This window comes from Aphelocoma coerulescens (genome assembly GCF_041296385.1).
Source record: "Aphelocoma coerulescens isolate FSJ_1873_10779 chromosome Z unlocalized genomic scaffold, UR_Acoe_1.0 ChrZ, whole genome shotgun sequence".
NCBI lineage: Eukaryota > Metazoa > Chordata > Aves > Passeriformes > Corvidae > Aphelocoma > Aphelocoma coerulescens.
In genome coordinates, this window is record NW_027184085.1 from 28,486,431 (window position 1) to 28,502,030 (window position 15,600).

The following is a 15,600-nucleotide window of genomic DNA, read 5'->3' on the forward strand; positions in this document are numbered from 1 at the left end:
CTGGATAAATGTAATTCTTTCGAGATGCTCTTGTAATTTACAGGACCTTAGTAAAGGAGAAATAGCAGTTTAAAAAGAAAGGGGATTGTGTCATGCATGGTCATAGTTTTCAATAAAAATAACTGTTAGATGACTTAATATATATCCCTGTGCCATGGCTTGGCTGAATTCTACTGCCTTGCTGTGTCAGACATCTTCCTGTCTCCCAGGGAATGCTATTGCTGATGAAGTAAGTATGGAAATACAGAAGTGTGAAAACTGCTTGTTATAAGTGTTACTGTGAATATGACTTTGAGTTTTGGCAGACACTAAAAAAATACTCAAAGATAAGCAAATGTATTCATTTTAAAATATAAATGAGTGTGAACAGGCTTGGGTTTTGTGTAATACTTATCCATGCAACTATAATTAATATGCAGCTATGCCTGAGTAGCGACATACCTTTCCAAAAAAGGTGATCCATCTTTTGGATGTATGTACCAAAGGAAGCATGGTTAATTCACACTGACTTGAGGTTTTTCCTGCAGTTTCTTGAAGTGATTGAAGTAGAGAAGTGAGATTAGGGTTGTTGGTTGCAAAAATGTTTCCTTGAAAGCAAGGGGAAACATTTAGTCCAGAAACAGTGAATATGACATGTATTGTCATGTATTCATGTACTGAATATGACATAAAAAAAAATGCATAATCTCCACAAAAAAGCTGAAAGATTAAATGAACGTTAGTGTATAAAGCTTGCGAATTATATGGAGATGTCTTACTTCATACAGATACCGGAAGAGAGAAAACTCTCTTGTAATTCTAGAATGTTATGGAGATTTTTTAAGGAGATGAGCAATTTTAAATGGTCTAAGATTCAATTTAGATATATATAAAATAATATGCTTATGAAATTATTATTTAATGCAAATACAAATGACAAAATTACTTGTTTAAAGGATTTGTAAAGGAATAATGAATCAGAGACTGGATACCTTCTAAGGTGATGCTTGGTAATGAAATACATTCTTCTTATTTTTACATGTAGGCTGACAGCAGGCACACAGGGATGCACAGACACTCTCTTTCTCTGTGAGAACACAGCATCACAGTATCATAGAAGAGTTTGTGTTGGAAGGGACCTTTAAAGGTCATCTAGTCCAAATTCCCTGCCATGAGCAGGGACATTCTCAAACAGATCAGTTTGCTCAGAGCCCTGTATGACCTTACCTTGAATGTTTTGAGGGATGGGGCATCCAGCACCTCTCGGGGCAATCTGATCCAGTGTTTCACGAGTCTTATTGTCAAAAAAATTTTCCTTATGTCTCATGTATGTTTAAAACCATTTCTCCTTCTAAAATGTTTTCCCCCATTTTTTTATAAGCCTGCTTTAAGTATTGAAAGGCCACAGTGAGGTCTCCCCAAAGCCTTCTCTACTTTTCTCCAGGCTGAACAACTCTCTCAGCCTGTCTTTGTAGGAGAGGTGCTTTTGGAGCGCTGGACTAGTTCAACAGGCCTATGTCCTTCATGGATAACAACATGGGTAATAACTAGTGTCCATGTGATTTCACTGCCATCCATGGCACATAGACATTTTAGGAATATTAGTCTTTGTAAATGTCAGGTCCTATAAGTTTTCATTAGTTGTAGTATGTTGAAACAGAAGTTAAACTAATAGCCATGTTGCCTGCATATTGGACATGCGTATATTGCAATGCAGACATGATCAGCAAAATAGTTTTAATGGGCTTTAAACCTGTGTTCCTACCCACACAGGTTTGTTATGAACACTGGTAAAATTTTCTAGTTCTTAAGGATCTAATTTGTTATAACCTGGGTCCAGTAGACTGTGAACAAGTACCCACCATCACTTTCTGTTCACCAAAGATATGTTTAGGTTTTTTTTTAGAGGAGACAATATTTGATTCCTGTAGGTCCTGCATAAGGGTTATCTTTTTATAGCATGTAATGAGGCTATTTAGAGCCACCTTCTCTTTTGTTGCAGCTGCTTTAATTTTCCCTCATTTTATAGGGTTGTTTTTCTATTTTTTAACCTAATGTCAAAGCTCTGTAGTTAGTATGTAAAGATTATGACTTCTGTCTCTTCCTGTGCTATTTTAGCTTAATTTATTTGTAGAATTTCCTTAGGGCCTTGGATTCTCAGTCTAGTTGCATTAGTAAGTTACACAGCAGATGATCTAATGAAAATTTTCCTTAAAAATGAAACACACCCATTAGAAGCAGGAAAATGTCATAATTTTTCAAATAGAAAATTTCAAAGTAAGGTGCCCTAAGAACATCAAAGCTCATAAAATAGGAGCAAACTCACTCTTTATTTTGCAAAGCAGAGAGTCAGTCAACTGAAGTATTTTTGTGGCCGTTGTAAAGAAAGTGGGTCAGATTAAAAAGAATTTATGAAGGATCCCCTGAACTTTTACATTTGAAACATTTCCCTGCAAAGATTTCTGATGAGTCAGACTCATGCTCTTTTCCCCAGTCTGCTGTTGTTATTCTGTGTCTAAATTGTAAAGGTTCATGCTTTGCAGAAGTGCTGTCTTGGTTTAAGACAACCCTTAAAGAGGTAGACGCTTAAAATGAGTTACCTCCTCTTAGTTTCAACTAATCCCTTTCCACCCACAAGGAAGAATGCAAGTCGATACAAGTGAAAAAGTAACAGTTTACTAACAAGCAAAACAGCAACAATCCAGAAAACCATCCAGTAAATAATCACTAGATAGAAAAGTGCTCATGAACCCCTGGGAAACAAAGGGAGACCCAAAGTGGCGGAAGTAGCATTTCCAAGATGGTGCCCACCACGGGTGCTCATGTGGCTTGAAAGACAGAGGGAAAAGGGCATCAGCTCTCTACCCCATGACAGTCGACCACTCTGTCCAGGAGACAAAGGGAAAGATGGTGGTGATGCCTTGAGGTTGGCTACCTAAAACAGAGACTAGACAAGAATAAGAGAATAAAGGTAGGTATTTATTTGAAGGGCCTTCAAAGGTATGGCCTGGGCAGTTAAAAGGCTATACCCAAGATGGATGCTGGGTCACGGGTTCTTCATGCTTTTATAAGTTCGGTTCATTTGCGTATCAGGGTTAATTCTCCAATTATAACCTCAATTCATGATGTAATTACCCAAGTTTGCCCCCCATTTTAGAGGCTTTTAGTTTACACATTTTGAGGCCTGGTGTCCTTGAGGTGGAAATCTAGAGAGGTTTGTTATGTCTAACAAGCATGAGAGAACAGCAGCTAACAGGCCACAAGAAACTTCAGTACAGGATTTGAAAAATATAAAAGCTAAAACCTAAGGCATCGGTAGACAGAAAGAACCTTCCTGGGAAAGCAGAACCTCATGGAGCCACTCTAGTGGCAGATGAGTGCCGGCACGTGTGGGGTCAGCGCTGCCACCTGCTGCTTCCTCCTTCTGACCACTGGGCTGTGCTGGTGTTGGTGCTGGTGTCCACCACACTGCACAAGTGTTGGGAGCAGGGAAGAGTCAGCCTCTCAGATGCGGGATGACCTGGCCCGTGGGACAGGTTTACAGAGATCACTCTGATACAGTTTTTATTGTAAAATGCCATTTTTCCGAGTGGCTACTGTTGCAAGCCTGGGAAAAAAAAATCCAACAAACCAAAACCAACCGTGGGAAGCAACCTCCTCAGAAGAGGGGCCTCTGCCTTCAGCAAAGGCTGCCAGCAGAGAGAGCTCCCTGCCTCCTTGCTCCGACTTTAAATGAGGCCTTGGCAATGCCCTCCCTGCCATTTCCATTTTCTGGCTGCAGGGTTTTAAAGAGACAGTAACAAATTTTGGGCACAGAGACATCTGGAATACCGTAACATTTTGTGTTACCCTGACAACTGCAATTGATTCTGAGATCAGATTTGCAGGAAGTCCTGCATGGCTCCTTTTTTAAGAGATTGTGGTATTTGCCCCTTCCAGAGTGGCTGTTCTATTTTAGGTACAATTTTCTATGCTGCTTGGGTCATTTGTTTTGTTACTCTCATGTAGTCATGGAGATATATGCCCATCCTTTTTTACTGTTTTTATCTTGCATCCCCAGTTGTCATATATAAAATCAACATATTGGACCCAGTCTCTTAGTATCTCACTATGACAGTGACCAAGCGGTGTTTATAAGGATAGGTAACACTGGTAACAATAGATAACATCGAGGGTGATAAAATCAGCCAAAGAAAAGAGCTGAAGAAACATGTTTTCCTTCTGCTGGTTTGTAAGCAAGATTCTAAGGTGAATCAGATTGAAGATGATGCAGTACTGTAAGGTAACTCTGTGGTTGTGCTAATGTAGTTTTCAGAATCCCAGGTAGTGTTAAGGATCTGCATACAGTTTCGTGATGTGTTTTTTACATGTAAGTGCTTGCCTTTCAGAACTGAATGCCAATTAGAATAAAATTTTCTGTGGATGTACTGGTACTACTGGAAGCTGTATAGTTCTGAGCCTTTAAATCAGGTTCCCTGATTTAATAGTCAGTGTTTACTTTTAGAAAGGGAAATGTGATCTGGAAAGTATTAGGTCCCATCCTAAGGTTGTTGTGGATAGAATAACGAACCTCAGTTCTCTTCTTTAAAATTCTACAATAGTATTAAGTATTTAAAAGGGTGCTCCATAAGAGGATGTTCTGTTCCCCATGGTTTTGGTTGGTAAGGCAAAATTTTTGTGCTTAAATAGCAAAGAAGATCCAAGTGTCACAAGAAAACATTTTTTTAATGGTTAGGAAAGGTGTTTTTCATAGGAAATGTAATACTGCATTCAGTTGAATTTCTGCAGATGTTTGTAGTCTTCATCATTGAAATTTTTAAGATAAGCTTGGACTGGAGTATAACATAAAGTTATTGGGGTTTCACTTTATTTCTGTTTTTGTTTGGTTTGTTTGTTTGTCCTGCAAGGGCAACTTAAGTATAGGGGTTCAAAAGACATGGTCTTGTATAAGTACAGTCACAGAATATCTTGTGTCTATTTTGTGCATTTGGTTCTTTTAGAGAAAAAACAGGCAGAAGAAAAATAGCTAATGTTGGAAACAATTTCTCATCAGCTCCTCTCAAGGGACAAGAGGAAAAAAAAGAAAAAAGGGAAAGAATAGATTCAGAAATGGAGGACACTGTAGGAGTGAAGGGTTGGAAAGAAGAAAAGACTGTATCTGTTCAAAAGCTCAGTTTTAAGTAGAGGTAGGAGAAGCCGTGTTTTTTGGCATAATATCTGGGAACCACTTAACACCTTGCTGCGTGCCCTGAAAGAGAGGAATAGTACTGAAGATCAAAGCAGTGAAGGTATACTGCAGGAAAAAGAAAAACAATAATTTGAGCTGGATCAATAGCTTATGGGTCAGTTTCTCAGTAACTTCTATTAAACTAATTATATGCCATAGTATTTCATTTTATCTTTGTAAAATGTATGGCAGTTTCCAGCCTTTCTATGGCAGTACTGATTAAAAGTGTTGGGAATTTTTTTTGTTTGTTTGTTTTTGGTGTTGATTTTATTTGGGGTTTTTCTATTACATTTCAAAGTGATTCTGCCACTTTGTCTGTAAGTAATACTCAAGTATCCTTTTTCTTTAGGTGGTATGAGTTGTTTCTCTTTTTGTTACTGTATCCTTTTCTTCCCCTGCAAGGAAACGCTATGCTTTCAAGTGGCAGCTTGTAACCCAGTAGTTAATTGCATTAGCAGTTTGCTTATCCTCAAGATCAGATGAATAAAACTGATTTGTAAACCATCATTAAAGCTCACTTTTTCCTACTTTATTTTTAGGAATGTTGTCTCTGCAATTTGAGAGGTGGTGCATTAAAGCAAACTACTGACAAAAAGTAAGTAATATATTCTTCAGGACTGTATGTGCTTATTTTAGAGTTTATTCTCAGTCCATTCCTATGTACAAAGCATTTGTGAACCTAATTACTTGACAGTGTCCCTTTAAGCTGAATCGTTGCAGAATTAAAATTACTTCTACTGAAATGTAGCATTGGCATTTTATTAAATAGTTAGATACTAAAACATACATTTGTTTAGTATTTGCACACGCTTGTTTCAAATTTTAATCTGCTGGCCTTTGTGCAAAGAAAGTAAATGAGAGCTCATTTATCATTGTTTGCATGGTCAAGTCTTATCAAACAGCAAAGTGTGTTCTTCTTTGCTCCTAAAAATTACAATACAATACCTTTGAACTTCTAAACCCTGTATTTTCAACAAATTAATTTTAATCATATTGAAATTATTTTCAATTCTGATGTTTGGGGGCTTTTTTCAAATACACTTCTGTCACATACTGTCAAAAATATTGTTGTTGCTGACATCATGCTATTAACAGCATCAGGATTTTTCTCTGTATCTGGGTGACAGAACACTATAGCAAGTAACCCTAAGAGCTAAAGTGGAAAATGTTGCAGCTTGATATTTTTTCAAGCCCAATAGTAGAATAGTCTTTATGCATTTTGAATTATTTCATAATTAATAAGCATATCTTAGTAGCTTAGCAATATCATGTAGATCTCTTTCTTTCATGCTTTGGAATGCAGTGGTAAGACATGATCTAGATGCAACATTTTTTTTCACTAACCAGGAAAGAATTTATTTATCAGTGATTTGCAGCTGATTTCATGACCCTTGTAAATCATCCAATAAGGAGAAAGTTTTTTGTTTAACTCAGGCCATATCTTACCTTCAGAAAACATTATTGTGGTAGACATTTTAATGAAGATTTTCGCCAGTACGTGAAAATTCTCAGCTGATTTTTAGTTCTGTTTTAAATTCCCTTAGATTTGCTAGTTGCTTTACTTGCTAAATAAAAAGAGAATGACTTGCTAAATAAAAAGAGAATATTATCTCAGTAGAATTTATCATGCCCTTTTGATATTTGCTGTTGGTAGCTTACATGTTGCATCTTTAAAACTATGTCTGTCTTTATTTATACATCAGTTTAAATTTTTTTCAAACGTCTCATAAGATATATTAGTAGAAAAATCCACAGAGGTTTGCATAAAGTCACTTTGCTTGTATAATTATATGTAAAGTTTTTGGGTTTACATTCTATTACTCTGTAGGTTACAGATTTATGAAATGGGATTTCTGTAAAAGCAGTTTGGCTCTGTTTTTCATGTTTCCATAACATGAACCTTATAGTTGTTACACATTGTGGCATTTTAATCTATGTTTCAGCATTAGCTACCATTTGGAAATTTTGAGTTTTCAGAAAAGTATGTTATACGTGTATCTTTTTTCTCCCAACATCTGTAAAATCTAACATGTGCATTTCCCTTTGCTCCTTCTTTACTATGTGCATACTGATTAGAGATACAGGAAGAGCATGAAATGCGTTTAAAAGCTAATGGATCAAACTAGTATGTGTCATACAGTAAGCAGTTTGCCATATAGGAAAGCTGAGATTCCTTCTTTTCAGCAGAGCACAGCAATTGTTTTGAGTCTGTTAGGTTGAGAGATGTCAGGGTATAAATGTTTAGTTGAAGATTGACTGAAGAGGCATTTTATTTATAGCATTTCTGTCTCATAAAGCTTAGATGGTAAGACAGTGGGGTTTAGCAGGTGAGCACGTCACAGTGAAAAGAAAAAGGCTGTTAGAAAAAGTTTTTTTAAAGTCTCAAAACAGGACTCTTTTCTGTAAGTTAAAACATGAACAAACTGTCACCATAGTAAAAGGATGGATCTGCAAGCTTTATCACTTTTTATTTGGGCTGAACTGTATAACTTGCTAATTGATATGTCATCTTTATGTACAGCTCTTACTTCACACTTTGACCAATACAACTTTAAAGTCACGTGGCAGCAATTTGTTTGGTCCCTGTGTGTCATATTATGCTTCCGCAGATGTTTTTGTTAAAGATGACTTACTGAAATATTGCTGCTCTAGTGCTGGAAAGAGAAATTATTTCTGTTTGCTGCATCATCCTCCATCTCCTTCAGCTTCAGCCCACATTCCTGTTTATCTGCTAAGACACTCGTAATGTGTGTCTCTTTGAAATGTACAGAAAGTGGAGTGAGGCAAGCATTCAGAGCTTACAGAAGTAGAGCAAATGGGGTGATGAAAACAGATGTACAGGGAAATGACAGGGAACAAGGCAAACATGAGTCAAAGAATGGAAATGTTCTCCTTTTAAGATTTACTACTTGTCTACCCCAAAAAGATTCTAGAAGTAGCCTCAGAAGGCTGCTCTTTGTTAATAAAAGTGTCATTAGCTTCTCTTTTACTTCAGGAAGTACACAATTTTAGCATTAATTTCAGACTTTTAAAAGTTTCTTTTAGCTTTTCTTTTTTTGAGATTCATTTATCAAAACAGGATTTGGAGTGCTTTCTGATGGATATAGGAAGCATGTAGTATCATCTGACAAACCTCTTGAAGTTGCACTGAAGTCTTAAATGTAACACTAGTCCTAGGCACTTGCAGGTGCTTTTTCTGCTAAAGGAGATCCAGTTCATGTTGGGCATTGCACTAGTGGCTTGATCACTTGGCTGTTTGTATGCCGTTTTATCTGTAGACAGAAGGTCTTGGTAGCATTTGCATTTCATTCTGCATTTTGATATATACACGATTGATCATAATCATGTATGTTGCATTAAGACTAGTTTCTCAGGTCTGAGTAATGTTAATAACGAATAATAGATGCTGTAGATGATAAATTACACAAGAACCAAATAGTGTGGTGTTTACATATGTACCTGAATAGCACACCTACAAAAACTTCTTACTTAAAAAGTAAAACTTACTTAAAATTGTTGCAATAAAACCTCTGTCTGAAATTTTATTTACAGAAAGTGGTAGTGTTACAAGGTTTGTTAAAATGTTTTAAAGAAGCTTAAGAAAGCCTAATAAGCAAGTAAGTACAGATGGGTACCTTTAAAAAAACCAATCCAAACCAAAAGCAAAAGCCAAACACACAGCAAGCAACAACTTAAGCACTTGTGTTTCTATGGGTTTTTTTGGTGGTATTTTTGACTTGCCACTTTTCACAGGTGGGCACATATAATATGTGCAATTGCCATCCCAGAAGTCAGATTTGGTAATGTCACAGAGCGTACTCCGATAGACACTAGCAGAATACCTTTGCAAAGATTAAAATTGGTGAGTAGTATATTAATATATATGCTCCATATATGCATTGCTATTAAGGTGTTCCAGTATTTGAAATGTATTAAAAATCTGAATTGTGATGGTTATTGCAAGGTAAAAAGCAGTTATGTTTAAGGTAAGAATTAAATAACCAGGGTTTTACAAAGGTGGGCATTTTGAAACATAATGGCAGTTATAGTAGGAACAGTGTTTGGTATCCTATTAAATGTAATTCAAACATATTCGTCCCCAAAAGAAGAATAACAAACTTGACCAGTGTCAATTGTGAAAGTTTCATTTTTGGGGCTGTATTGGTGATGAAACCCAAATAGACTGGGAATACTACTCAGTATATATTTGTGAGGTCTTTATATTATTGATTTTTAGCTCAACTATTTATGAAGGTAAAAGGATGTATGATATGTTTATTATGTGGTACTTCTGCCATTAGGGTATTGAAAAATATGCATAAAACAAATCACACATTAAACAGTGTCATTCAAGAACACTGATGTACTCAAGAAGAGGATATGCACAAGTGCAAAATGCATTTTTTGCTATGTCATATGATAATTACTTAATCTGTCAGTGTGTGCATGACTGTGATGTTGTCAGATACAAAGAAAGTGATGAGTGGCCCATTCAAAGTTTCAGAGAAAGTGTAAGTTTTTTGGATCACTCCACACTGTTTCCAATGTGGTTCTTGGTTTACCTGAACTTGTACTCACTCATTTCACACTATTAATATTTTCATTCTATTTATATTTAATTTCATTTTATTCCATCCATTACTTTTGCCTTTTGTAGCTGTATGTCTACATGTGGAAATGCAGCTTGGAGTAGTTTAAAATTGATAGCCTGTCCTTCAAGTGATAATCTGTTTTGAATTACTGTTCAGAATTTTAGAAACAATTGGTTTTCCTGTGTCCTTTTTAAAATAATTTTGAAAGACATATCTAAAGAGTGTATATGTAACATAAAAATGTAAGGCAACTTGAAAATTGCTAATTCAAGGATTGAAAACACAGAAATCATGGAAACAGTGTTGGAAATGACCTCCAAGATCATCAAGTCCAACCTCTGACTGAATAACACCAAGCCCCATGGGCACACCTTATCTCAATGTGCCATATTTTCTCATTTTCTGAACACTTCCAACTTCCCTGGGGAGGCTGTTCCAATGCTTAACCACCCTTTCAGTGAAGAAGTTTCTCCTGCTATCAAACCCAACCTCCTCTGGGACCGTTTGAGGCCATTATGTCTTGTCCTACTGCTTTTTGCTTGGCAGAAGAGGCTACCATGCGTTCATTTCAGGCAGTTGTAGAGAGTGGTAAGGTTCCCTCTGAGCCTTCTTTTCTGCAGCCTAAACAGCCCCAGCTCCCTCAACCACTCCTCACAGGATTTGTGCTCCAGACCCCTCACCAGCTTCACTGCCCTTCTCTGGACATGCTTCAGCACCTCAGTGTCCTTGGAGCACAGGTTTCAAGGTGTGACCTCACCAGTGCTGAGGACAGGGGAACAATCCTTGGCCTGATCCTTCTGGTCACACTCTTGCTGATACAGGCCAGGATGCCACTGACCTTCTTGGCCACCTGGGCAGGGCATGGACAGGACTCAGTACCCAGCCTTGTTGAACCCCACTGGCGTTGGCCCATTGATCCAGCCTGTCCAGATCTCTTTGCAGAGCCTTCCTGCCCTCCAGCAGGTCAACACTCCCACCCAGCTTGGTGTCATCTGCAAACTGACTGAAGGTGCACTTGATCCCCTTGGCCAGATCATTGATAAAAATATTAAAGAAAAGTGACCCTGATTCTTGAGGACCACCACTGATGACCAGCCACCAACTGGATTTAGATTTGTTCATTAATTAATTAATTAATTAATTCATTCATTCATCAGATGTTGAAATGTTATCTCTGGACTGTCCATGACTTAAAACACTCTAAGATTAACAGCAGCCTCTCGGAGAAGGCTTGAATTAATTTTAAATTATTGATTATGAAGGTGTGGAGCCAGCGTTTCTGAAATTACATGATTTACAATCCTAGGTTATTTCTGCTGACAATGAAGCAATTATATTAATCAGTTATGAATAGTTGAGGGATTTTTAGATTTTAGATTTTGTTCTATTTTTCCTTCAGTGATATTGCTTTTAGTCCTTAGTGCTTTTTCAGCTCTCGATGCCTCCTTCAATTTAACATGACATTGAACCACTACAGATTGTATAATACTGTATGTAAGCCTATGGTGTCCTGCAAATATATGAATGTTTAGAAATAGAATATTTGCCTTCCTTAACACTGTTTTTTAAAGAAGAAGAGTTTGTATATTTGTGTGGAATCTGTGTTGTGAAGAAGGAACTCAGCTGAATACAATAAAAATGAGAGGCAGGGTACTTTATAACACTCATAAATGTAGTAGTGCTGCAGGTAGAAGACAGCCTTTCTGTGAGGGAAGAAGGCACCACAGTCCTGCCCTACTAAGCCACCTTTCCTTTACAATATTTAGGATGTGTTTTGTTGATTTTTTTTAAATGAGGATAATACAATGGAAAAAACTATAAAGGAATAGATTATGTTCTGTCATGCAGCCATAACAAAATTAGATACTACACTGTAGGAGCAAATGTTTCTAGTTTTTTTAAGCATTTTCCATCCCTGTCCTCCTTCTTCCTCCCCCTGAAATAGTAAGAAACCCAAATAAGCAGTATATCTACTGTTTTCAGAGATCTGTAGAGGAGGAGCTGACATTTTCTTCAAGGTAGCATATACGAAGAAACACCAAAAGAAATAAAAAGCCAATGTTTTATTTTTTTACAAATTAAAAAACATCTGTGCAAACAGGAACATGTTGGTAGGCTGTTTTTTATTGCTTTGCTAGTTGGTGTAGTGCTTGCTGTTATATAGTTTCAATTCACTAGAAATTTTGGGTTGAAATCAGTGTGTTTCCTGTCTTTCTGCTATTAAATATTCAAGATATACTCATTCCTTCCAGAGTAAAACTCAGTATTTGTATCATACTAATAGTAGTTCGTAGCTTTAAAATTATTTATTCAACTGTTTCATGTTTGCAAATCATGGGGTTGTTATAGCTTGCCAACATGTTTTCATATTTCTCTAGCATTTTCAGTAGGTTATGTGTCATGTACCATCATTGTTAGAACTTACATGACATTGAAATTTTCATTAAAAATTAAAACTTTTGAAAATTTTTCCTTAATGCAAGTGGATAAAATAAATAGAATATTTGGCTGCTGTGGTTTCCATAGGGGAAACAAAGAATGTGGTACACTCTGGTGAAATCACTTCTATTTTAGGGGTGTAAACCCATGATATTGTTGGACTTCAGCTGACTTCTCATGTGAACACAAAAGGCCTCCTAGGCAACCTCAGTGTGGAGACCATGCCACACAGATGCTGTAGCCTGTAGTTTCTCTGAGTTATATCTGTGAATATACCTTTTCTCTTATTTTTTTTTTCCTCAAATACATGTGAATGAAAAAATGAGATTGTCCTGGTCTCCTTTTGTCAGAGAGTCAGGCTTCTTTCTTCTTTTATGATGGTCACATCCATCAGACACTTTGAGTTCAAATAGCCACATGAAATGATAATTTGTAATTACTGAGCTAGGAAAGAAAGAAATTGAATATGGACATTTAAGTACAGGTTCTAAAATGAAATGGCTGAAGGGATGTACCTTACCATATCACACATTATAAACCAATATTTTGCATAAACTACAGTATGCTAGCTGTTTTGTGGACACATAGTTCAGCTGGTTGCTGTTGCAGTGGTCTCCACATGTAACAACAGACATGAGCTACTGTGAAAATGGGAAATACACAAATGCTCACTTAAGTGCTTTTAATCACAATGAAAATGTTAGGAGCAGATAAAAGAGAGGCAATGTTGCTGAAAAGTGATGGGATGCAGGGGCACCACATGAAATTTGTCTAAATGTAAATGCAGAGTTTTAGCTGATGACCAGTTGGAAAAAGTATGTCATTTGTAGAAGAATTCATGCTGTGAATGAGTGTGGTGTCAGCTTCCATCCTGATGCTGTTAAACAGTATCTAACAGTTTACCCAAAGCAGACAAAGCTTTGATTTCTAGCTGAGTTCAGCTTTATTTATTTTATTTTTGCCTTGTTCCATTTGTCTTTAAGTCTCCAAGAGAAGCTTGGTGTGTGCTTATGCTTTTAAAATTCCATTTTCCTTGACTATTTATGTGTATGGGGCTTTGGGTCAGAGAAAACAAACTGGATTTCTTTGTGTGTCAAAGTCAATGATAAAACTCAGTTTTGCTTTGGGAAGGGAAAAGCTTTTCCCCAAGTACCTAGATAGTTTCTGTTTTCAAAAGTGTTAATTACTCAGCTCTAATTATAAATATGAATTATAGCTGCATGAAAAAGTCTCTGGAGATGAAAAATTCAGACTGACCTCTCAAATATCAAACCAGCCTTTGAAAGAAAGTTCTCTCTTGTCTGTTTTTCTGTTTTAATAAAACATAGGACTTAAAACTAGAATTAAATAAAAGCCTTTGCTAGTATATGGCCAAGGAATTCAAGCCAACAGGAATATTGAGCCTAGTGTCATTCACCCTTGCCAGGCACGTGACTTAATGAATGTAAACCTTGTAAATGAGAGTGTTTAAATGTTTCATCTGTTACAACAGAAATATTTAAATAGAATCATTAGCATCTGTTCCTAGACCTATGTATTTTGAGATGCCAACTCTAAAATCATGTTTTCAATAGAGTATATATCAACTTGATAGTGAAATACATTATCTCCTTTTGGTATTTTTTATGTGTTAAAATGCTTGAGTATTGGATTGACTTTGTTGTTATAGGCAGTGACTGCAATGCTGTACTGAAACATGCACATACGATGCCTTTGTTTCTCTATCTTTAGAGTTTCCTATTATTTTTATATTTGAAATACTATATCTCCAACAAAATAGAGGTAGAAAATGAGTTTTGGAATAGCTGAAGTTGCCCTCAAGCTTTTGATGACCTCAGATTTGTATTTGACAAGTGAACCGAGTATAACCACAAGTGTACTCTGAGTGAAGAACATTATTTTGAAAAGAAATCCACAGTGTGATGATGACTGATCTACAAGCCTTTCAGTATCTGGCTGAAGCCATAAAGGTTTTTTAGAAGGCTGTATACTTTAAAATTTGCACCTGAAGGCAAATAATAGTGGCTTGAAAGCCAAAGATTATAGTATTGAAAGGTACATCAATTCTAAAAATACAGAGGTTTCTCAGTGGTATGGCACTGAAGAATGGAATAAAAGCAAAAATTTGTATGAGCTTTTAAAAGAATGGGCACATATTCTCCTGTCTGTCATTCTGTTTTAATGATTAAAAAGGATTAAAGACATTTGAGGACACTGCTCATCTTCTCTGTTCTAATTTGTAATGTAATTAACTTGTTAAACTACAGTGAGGTAGTAGAACTACTGCAGCTGTGTTTGTGAAAAAGTAAAGAAGCACTTGCAGTGATGTATACTACCGTTGCTATCTGTTTCTGGTAATACAAAGAAGTATTGATTACTTTCAGTGTTTCCAAAAATATTGCTGGAAGGACCATTGAGTAGAGTCATTATGCCATACATACAATCACACATTAACTAGATCATTGCGCACATTCACAGGCAGTGGGACCAAAATAGACAGAAATCTTGAGCCAGATTTTAAGATATTTGCAAATTGTTTTAAAACTGTTAATGAAATAGCTTTTAGTAGTATGCTTGATTTCAAAAATGTTAAACTAAAAATAATGCAATAGTTGCTAACTGCAATATAAAATTTATTAAAAACATTGTGACTCATTGCCATAATGTACAAAATAGAATTTACTGTATATGATTTAGTCACAGTGTTCATAAGATTTTTAGTAAGTATATTAAAAGAATATAGTTTGCTGGCTGTATAGTACTTACTGTCAGAATAATTTGCTACAATATGCAGATCCTATTGCAAACTGTCAAATTTGTATCTTGCAGTGGTACAGTACTATCAGGTCTTATGAAAGATATGGCAAATGTTAGAAATGCATAACTATAAATAGTGTCTAAAGACATGAACAGAAAGAGACATAAACATGTCTGCAGATGTAAGTGTAGTAACTGTCAAGGATTAAATGTGTCCAGTGTATGCAGAATTTAGAAATCTGGGAGAAAGAAAACTGGCACCAGGTTTGTATCTGTAAGAAAAGAATTTGCAGATAACCATAATCCAGGTAAATTTGTCTCAGATTATTACATGCACAAGTTATGTGCATGTTTTTTGTTTGTATAGTGATTGAATGCATATCATATTTTTAAATGTAAATTTAGAACTGAAAAATTCTTCCATAATTTTGTATCACATCTCTGTCAGGCTAGGGACAATCCCAACTATCAATTTAGGCTGATGTATGAATAGGTTGAGAGCAGCCCTGCGGAGAATGACTTGGGAGTACAAGGAATGAAAAACTGTACACAGGCCATCAGTGTGCACTTACAACCCAAAAAGCCAGCAAGCCAAGTGCATCCTAG

The 15,600-nt window shown here is 36.3% G+C and overlaps 1 protein-coding gene across 5 annotated transcripts in view; it reads left to right on the forward strand.

The window, feature by feature from the left end:
- Positions 1-15,600, forward strand: part of KDM4C (lysine demethylase 4C) — a 261,863-nt gene that overhangs the window by 166,317 nt on the left and 79,946 nt on the right. For all 5 annotated transcript variants that reach the window (XM_069001135.1, XM_069001136.1, XM_069001138.1 and 2 more), the window contains exons 16-17: positions 5,746-5,801; positions 8,960-9,068. In XM_069001135.1, coding sequence (XP_068857236.1) covers positions 5,746-5,801; positions 8,960-9,068 — 165 coding nt within the window. The remainder of the gene's footprint in view (positions 1-5,745; positions 5,802-8,959; positions 9,069-15,600) is intronic.